Source organism: Myripristis murdjan, chromosome 10 (genome assembly GCF_902150065.1).
Source record: "Myripristis murdjan chromosome 10, fMyrMur1.1, whole genome shotgun sequence".
Lineage (NCBI taxonomy): Eukaryota > Metazoa > Chordata > Actinopteri > Holocentriformes > Holocentridae > Myripristis > Myripristis murdjan.
In genome coordinates, this window is record NC_043989.1 from 4,738,274 (window position 1) to 4,746,510 (window position 8,237).

The 8,237-nt window shown below is 45.9% G+C and overlaps 1 protein-coding gene across 1 annotated transcript in view; it reads left to right on the plus strand.

Annotated features, from left to right (window-relative positions):
• fat4 (FAT atypical cadherin 4) overlaps nucleotides 1–3,952 on the plus strand; it is a 110,007-nt gene extending 106,055 nt beyond the window's left edge. Inside the window, exon 17 of the mRNA XM_030062675.1 lies at nucleotides 998–3,952. Coding sequence (XP_029918535.1) covers nucleotides 998–2,904 — 1,907 coding nt within the window. The 3' untranslated portion in view covers nucleotides 2,905–3,952. The remainder of the gene's footprint in view (nucleotides 1–997) is intronic.
• Nucleotides 3,953–8,237: the final 4,285 nt, after the last annotated feature.

The following is an 8,237-nucleotide window of genomic DNA, read 5'->3' on the forward strand; positions in this document are numbered from 1 at the left end:
TTATCTAAGTATCATTTATGGATGAATAACTAATGCTAATTTGATTTGACTTTGTCTTGGAGCGCCCACCGTTGATGATTTTCGGTGTTTTCATCCTATTTCCATGGACTCACATCTCAGTTTAGACTTAAATCACAGATCAAATGTCCACAGGCCTGACTTGAGAATAGTTTAGATAGGGTGAAAGAGAGGGCTTCCAGAGGGAGGGAATGCAACACTGTAAATTTCAGATATTCAGGGGAGGGAAAAACTAACCTAATACCCTGGACTAATATGGTAAAAATGAGCAATTTGAATGATTTGCTGACCCCTTTTACACATTGATCAGGGTATATTTCAAAATAAACATATTCTGAGCACGCAGCTCTGTGGCAGACTGCCTATTAACCGACCCTCACCACGATGTGTGTTTCTGCACAGTTGTGTTCTGTTGTGCATTCACTTCGCAAGAGCTAATGAAAAGAAACAAATGGATTTAATCTGCACTGGGATAAATTCAATAAAAATCTATTTACATCGGTGAGGCAGCATTGTTAGGCAATACACAAAGTAAAAGATTGAATTAGACACAGAGACATTCATCTGACCCAGATGTATGTCTTGAAGCCATAATGGCTCTGACGATGGATTCTCTGTCAGGACGAAGCCAATGATTTTAGAAAATAATCATAATTTCTCTCTAAAATATGCCAGTGATTGATTCAGCCCATTGTAAAATGTTATTTTTTTGAGATGGTGTTTTCCATGAGGAAATTTCACTTGTTTTTTGTCCTAAGCTTGAACCAATTACCCGTCTAAACAAAATTCCTTCAGCTCTGATTATAGCTCTGAGTTCCTGTTATTTCCTAGGAAGTGATCTAGCATCGACAGACATTTTTGAAAAGCCATCGGTCTGGTGTCAATCGGAAATTATTTCCCTCCAGGCCACCGCTTTGTCCTCAGCTGCTTAGAGCTGTTTCCTGTTATCTCAACCGGTTTTCCTCTTATTCTTCTGCAGGTTTCGATGGCTGCCTGGCCTATGTGAAGTACAATGGAGAGAACCTGCCATTCACAGGAGAGCACAGCCTCGTCACGCTGACCAAGACCAGCTCTTCAGTCAAGATCGGCTGCCGGGGCCCCAACCTGTGCGAGAGCAACCCGTGCTGGGAAGGCCTGATGTGCGTCAACCAGTGGTACACCTACCAGTGTGTCCCACCCGGCGACTGTGCCTCCAATCCCTGCCAGAACCATGGAAGCTGCGTGCCCGACCCCCACTCGGGCTTCACCTGCGTCTGCACTGAGTTCTACACAGGCAAGACCTGCGAGACCCTAGTGGCCTGTCTAGGCGTCCAGTGTCCACAAGGGACCATCTGTAAGACGGCCAACAATGGTGGTTTTGTCTGCAGCCCAAGCCCCACAGCAGAGGAGATGGTCCTCCCTATCTGGGCAGTGCCTGCTATTGTTGGCAGCTGTGCCACTGTCCTTGCCCTGGTGGTGCTCAGCCTGATCCTGTGCAACCACTGCAAGGACCGCAACAAGACCAAAGTGCCAAAGGAGCCCAAGGAGAAGAAGCCCAAGGAGAAGAAGAAGAAAAAGAAGAAGGGCAGTGAGAACGTAGCCTTCGATGACCCAGATAATATCCCACCATATGGAGATGACATGACGGTACGGAAACAACCAGAGGGGAACCCAAAACCTGACATCATAGAGAGGGAAAATCCTTATCTGATCTATGACGAAACCGACATCCCGCACAACAATGAGACCGTCCCCAGTGCTCCTTGCGCCCCCTGCAATGTACCAGAAGCGGATATTGAACACTATGACATAGACAATGCGAGTAGCATCGCCCCCTCAGATGCTGACATCATCCAGCACTATAAGCAGTTCCGCAGCCACACGCCAAAGTTCTCCATCCAGAGACACAGCCCCCTGGGCTTCGCCCGACAGTCCCCCTTACCACTCGGAGCAACGAGTTACACGTACCAGCCTCAATACACCCAAGCATTGAGGTCCACCCCTCTCAGCCACTCACACTCAGCCTGCCCCACCCCTAACCCTCTGTCCAGACACAGCCCAGCCCCGTTCACCAAGCCCTCCTCTTTTTATCGCAACACCCCGACCAGAGAACTTAACCTGGCTCGACGGGAGGGCAGCCCGCTGGACCTGCACAATGATGTGTGCCAGCCGCCGCCCATGTTCAACTACGCCACCCGGCTGGGGAGGCGCAGCAAGAGTCCGCAGACCATGGCGGGCCACGGCCACACCTCCAGGCCTGGCAGTCGGCTCAAGCAGCCGATAGAGCAGATCCCCCTGGAGACGGGGCCTCCAGTTGGGCTCTCTATTGAGGAAGTGGAGCGGCTGAACACGCCACGCCCACGCAACCCCAGCATCTGCAGCGCCGACCACGGGCGCTCCAGTTCAGAAGAGGATTGCCGCAGGCCACTATCAAGGGTCCGCAACCCGGCCGACGGCATCCCCGCCCCAGAGTCCTCTTCAGAGAGCGACTCACATGACTCCTTCACATGCTCCGAGATGGAGTATGACCGGGAGAAGCCTGTATCTTATAGCTCCCGGGTTCCCAAGCTCTCGCAAGTCAACGAGTCAGATGCTGATGATGAGGACTTTGGCGGGAGGCTCAAGCAGAGGCGGTACTCGAGCCGGAGGGCAGAAGGAGGGCCTGGCACTGCCCAGTTGCCCCCTACTGACCAGCACTACACCCTGCCCCACAAACTGGGCCAGCAAGCCGGGGGCTTCAACTGGGACAATCTGTTGAACTGGGGCCCTGGTTTTGGACATTATGTAGACGTGTTCAAGGACCTAGCCTTGCTTCCTGAGAACGAGGCAGCAAAAGACATTGAAATGAACAGTGGGGATGGCTCGGTTACCATTCTAAACGAAGGAGAAGCTGAACAATATGTATGAGACTATTTATTACAATGCTGTACAATATGGTGATGTTCTCCATAAAAAAGGAAGACTGTATATTTCAAGAGGACATTGGACTATACTTTTTTTTTTTTTTTTTTTTACTTTATTCAAAATTATAAGACGACTTTCAATGCAGTAAGGCAGAAAACGGCACCTGTAACATGACATGATTTTGTCATTAGTCCCCTTGGAATAGTTAACCAGTCTTTTCCAGTTCCAAACTCAACTGTACAATCGTGCATTCATCTCTCTGAGGCCTCATTACAATGTATCCATTGACACAGACACACAAAAAAAAGAAAAACCCATGTCTGAATTCAATTTAGTGACTGTAAAGCTCCATCCACTTTATCTTAATCAAACGTTTCTGTTCTTTATTACCAATATTGCCTCCCCTTTACAAAACTTCTGTCACATTCACAGCTGAAAGATAAGATGATAGATAGCGCGGAAAAACTCACAGGACGCGAATTCCAACGGGCCATACCGCAACAGAAAACCCTGGTCGCTGTCCTTCTAGGGGTCAATTTCTAATTTACTTAAAAGGAAGCATGTGTGTTTGATCTGACTGCACCTGTAGACGACAGGACACAGCGTACAGTGTGAAAGTGTGTGCACCCTTTTGCTCGCACGGTAATGGAGACGCCGCCAATGTTATGATCCCAGCTCAAGAGCTACTCTCTCACTCTCTCTCTCTCTCTCTCTCTCTCTCTCTCTCTCTCTGTTTCTCTCTCTCCCTGGCCTGGTGTGTTTTCTCACAGAAGACTGGCTAAACGCTCCAAGAGTGAGGATTAATCAAGTCCCCTGCCTTACAGACATTTGAGGATTTGAGTATGGGGGAGGACTTTCCTCTTCTTTTTTTGGCCTAAATTCAGTAGGGGAGATGGTTTGGGGGGGGATAGTATATGTCAAAAAACCAAGATAGCATTTTCTGACCAGCCAAGAGTTTCGGGCAAAGATAGCATATGAATCCTATAAACATGATCCCAACTAAAAAAACAAAAAAACAAAAAACAAATAAAAAAAAAAAAACTATGAACTTGTGTACATTTTTTTTAATTCATGAGAAATCATGGAGTCATTTGTTGTCAGTGTCCTTGTCCATTATTTTGACATGTATGGTTTCTACTTTTTTGTACTGTTTATTAACTTAAATTACTTAAGCTGTGTTTTTATGGATATTTTCATATGCTGAAATGTATGTTCTTACTTTCGGGGAAAGTAAGATTGAAGACTTATTTTTTACATTTGTTACATATGTAACATCAGTATTTTCCACTTTTGATAAAACTATAACATGCCGTATGCTTTGTACCTGTAAAAAGCCAATAACAGAATAAAAAAAGTATTTATTTAAAAGATGCTTGGTTAATCTTTTTCTGAAATGCCAGTCAAACTCACTTTTATGCTTTGGTGGGCATGTTAAAGTAAAGCCACTTCTCAAAATAGTCGCCTTCAAGGGCAGATAACATCTCATACCCAGTATTGTAGGTGGTGAGGCGCTCTATATTCCCCAAGATCCAAGTCTTACTCTGAGCAGTCTTTAAATAATACCAGGTCTGAATTGAACAAAACATTTCAAAAGGCATTTGAGGACCTGAATGAAACTGAGCCTCCGAGCTCCCAGCCAAGCACAACATCCAGCGGACTGCGCGACGCAGGGCCCTATATTGCTTTCAACAATTATTTACATCTGGCTTATTGAGCAGAACCCTTTTTTTTTGTCATAGCTCAGTGATCCGGTATGCAACATGCTTATCTTCTCCGTCATCGGGGGGAGAGAGGCCACGAGAGAAAACGCAGGGAGCCGTGAACCCAGCGAAGAGTGACAGTCCGAATCTGGGTAAATTACTACGGGCTCACAGAGGGGTTCAGTCCTGCGGAGAGCTCTGTTGACCAAAGCCTCCTTGGGACGGCTGTACCACGCTGATGCGGAGATAATAATAACACTCAGAATGATAATGAGAGCGTGGGTGGGTGGGGGCAACGCTGGGAGGAAAGTACCTCGGGTAAATAGGAGACGAGATGAATTCAAATAAACCTCACAGCATCTCGTCTGGAGTGACATGGCAGCTTTGAAAGATAACAGACAGGGGAGACGGCAACTTCAGCAGCAACCTCCCACCTCCACCCCATAGGTGAGAGCGAGAGCCTAGTATACACAAAGGGCACATTGTTCTGCCGTACTGTAGGATGTAAAACACTCATGAGGACTGACATGAATCTGTCTTCCTGATTTTCTAGGGGGGGAACGTTTCTCTTTTTTTTCCCCCGAGTGCTGTTTTTGGATGCTGTCCAGATGGCTGCTGGACTTCGCCGAATGGCAGAGCAGCATATGATGTGTTTAAGGATTAATTGCTTTATATTTCCTAAACGTGAACATCGCATGTTACATTACGGGACACGCACTGCCTCTTTGCGAAACTACGACATATGTTATTCCAGTCGGCTCCGACGGTCGTGGCTGCCGTTTCCATAAGCAATGAGGTTATTTGTGCAAAATCACAGCGCAAAACAACAAACATGCCACCATGCACGAGCCCTCGACGTCAGGTTTTGTGCAGAGCCGTGCAGCAAAGCCATCATGCATGCACCGCAGAACCTTACAAACATGCGGAGCCGAAATTGGAACAAATTGCCTTCCAAGAGTGTGACTTCCGTGCCAACCCGACATAATGTGTTCTGCAGATCCCCACGCAAACCGAGTTCATCTCGACTGAAGGTGCGAAAGAGGCACTGGTCGATTTCCCATGAAGCTTAGTGCTGAGTTGTTGCTTTGCTTTTTTTTTTTTTTTTTTTCATAAATCCACAAATGTCATCAAAACATAATTCCCATTAAGATGATTTCCATGTTGACTTAAGAGTTTTCCCAGTATTTATAAAAGGATGTGGCATTTAGCTGTTATTGACTTCCTTGAAACACAGAGTTCCTCCCCAAAATCCTCCCCAAAGCTTGTTTACAAAGATTGATTATTCCGAGCCCAGTGTCGTGATACAACTGCAGCGACTCCCTAGGTTTCAGTCAAATGGCTCTTAATTAAAAGCACATTCATTCGCTGGAACAGACGACGCATTTCGCTCCAACCCTTGACTGGTTGGTGCGGAGGACTATTTGATTTGATCATGAGTTTGCGTGCGGGTGAGAAAGATAGGGGCAGACACTTGAGAGCGAACGCTACGATCGGATCCTCTGAAGATCAAAACAGCGTCATAAACTTCGTATCCCTGCAAACATTTGAGCCTTTTTTTTTTTTTCTTCTTCTTCTTCGTGGCAGTAAATACTGTCGCAGTTGCAAATAAATCTTGGCGTTTGATTTAACCTGTTCGCAGCACCAGATGGGTGGGGACAGCGGCATCTTGGAAAATTCAAACGGTGTCAGGCATGTTGTCAAGCGGAGAATAAAGCCAATTAAATTTTTTTGATTGCCTGCGCTTTCTGGCACTCATGTTGTTGTCTATGGAAAACCCCTTCCATCTGGCAAGTTAGTAAAAAATAAATAAATAACAACAATTTGATCTAATTCAGCCTCATAGAGTGATAGTCAGGGCATCTCTGGTGTATGTCTGGGAATAAAGAGCATGTGTCAGCCCTATACTGTGGCTCTGAAAGGCTCAATATACAGAACATGACATTAACTCTGAGATAGGGACTGTATTCCCCCTTGACCGCCCACATAAAGAGCCAGACCTGCTGCCGCTGAATGACAGCAGCGCATCAATGAAATGACCTCAATCCTCAATAGCCGAGAAAATAGAACTCATTTACGTTTCCCCCGTCGTGCCGATGGCCCCGCAGTCTCGTCCCGTCCATGCTCGCAAGTGGGAAGTCGGAAGCGAGTGGTTAAAGTCTAACAGAGCTACGTACCACAGGGTTTTTTTTCCCACCTTTGGATGCCACTTTGTGTGTTGTGTGCTTTAACTGCCTTGTACTGAGAGCTCAGTTTTGGTGGATCTGTCCCGTTGTGTGTTGGATCCCCATCGTTGCCAGCTCTCGCACTATACACTGCTTAACATCCTCATTTCGGTGAACACCGTCGATTTGATGTTGGACATCGTCCTCTGTCCATATAGTCAGCAGAGCCCTAATGTCCTCGTTTGACCAGGACTGGCGCTTGTTCTCCATTTTTCATTTTGTCGTTATTTTTCTGCTACAAAAGCGTTCAGCTGCATCCGCCTCCCCCCTTATGACCCTTAACTCCACCTCAGAGCTCGGTTAGGCGTGTCTGGTCCGTAGGGATTCGTTGGGCCGTCAGCATCTGGAAACTGGCCCCGACAGCCCCACCGAGGTGCCATCAAAGACCGGAGGTGACAATGGAAATGTACCTGGCCTTGAAATGCACTAGCACACTTTTTTTTTTTTCGACAGCGAGTTTGTCACTACAGTGGAAAGCCTGCTAATGACATTTATTACTATCACTGCATTCACTTCGGCTCTGAACTCATTAAAAAACGAGCTTTGATTGGTAAAAAAAAAATGAACAGAGCACTTCTCCCAATCAGATTAACAAGCTGGAAGTTTGAAGTTTTATGTCAGCACTCCATTTTCTCCGATTTCAGTTCAAGTGACATCAGAGCTCACAAAAAAAAAAAAAAAAAAGACCAAAACCAAATTGCCTTTTGTTGTTTACAGTAGGAACTGAACCACTGTAAGAGTGTTTATCCACTAAATAAGCAAATAGCTGCTGCGTACACTTTTGGGATTTCCACTAGATGACAATGCAGTTTCTTCTGCTTGTGGTCATTTGCTTTTCCCCAGTTGACACCATGAACACAACGCTGTCACCGTGGGCGATTTTACAAGAAGACAAATCTGAGTTTCAAGTTAAAATGAACGCAGCCTATGTTCCTAATGTGTTTCAAAGGTTTGGCCAACCAATGGGACTCTGTATGGCCACCTACAACACAATCTGACAGTTTGCTAACATTATTGCGTTACATTATAGTGTGGCTAGAGGAATGGCCATAGTCTCTCTGTAATCAACAGGATTATTCCTTTCGGCGTCATAAATCTGCACATCAGCAAGTTTGAAAAGCCTGACATAAAAGATATTGAGGATGTCACATTGGCAGGGATCTGCAGCGAATTCAGAACTCGTCTCAGAGGCAGATCTCGAATGCTTGGCAGCCGTGAGTAATGCAATGAGTCTGCTCTGTGAGTGACATGCAGACTACTAATCTTTTTTGCAAAACCTTTAATTGAGACGATAAACCAGAAAAAAGAAAAAGAAAAAAAAATCTGGAGTCATAGGCAAACAAGTGGAAAAATCCACCAGCGGGATGAGATAATCCCACTTGTTTCCAATGCAGTTTCACTTGTTAGAGGAATT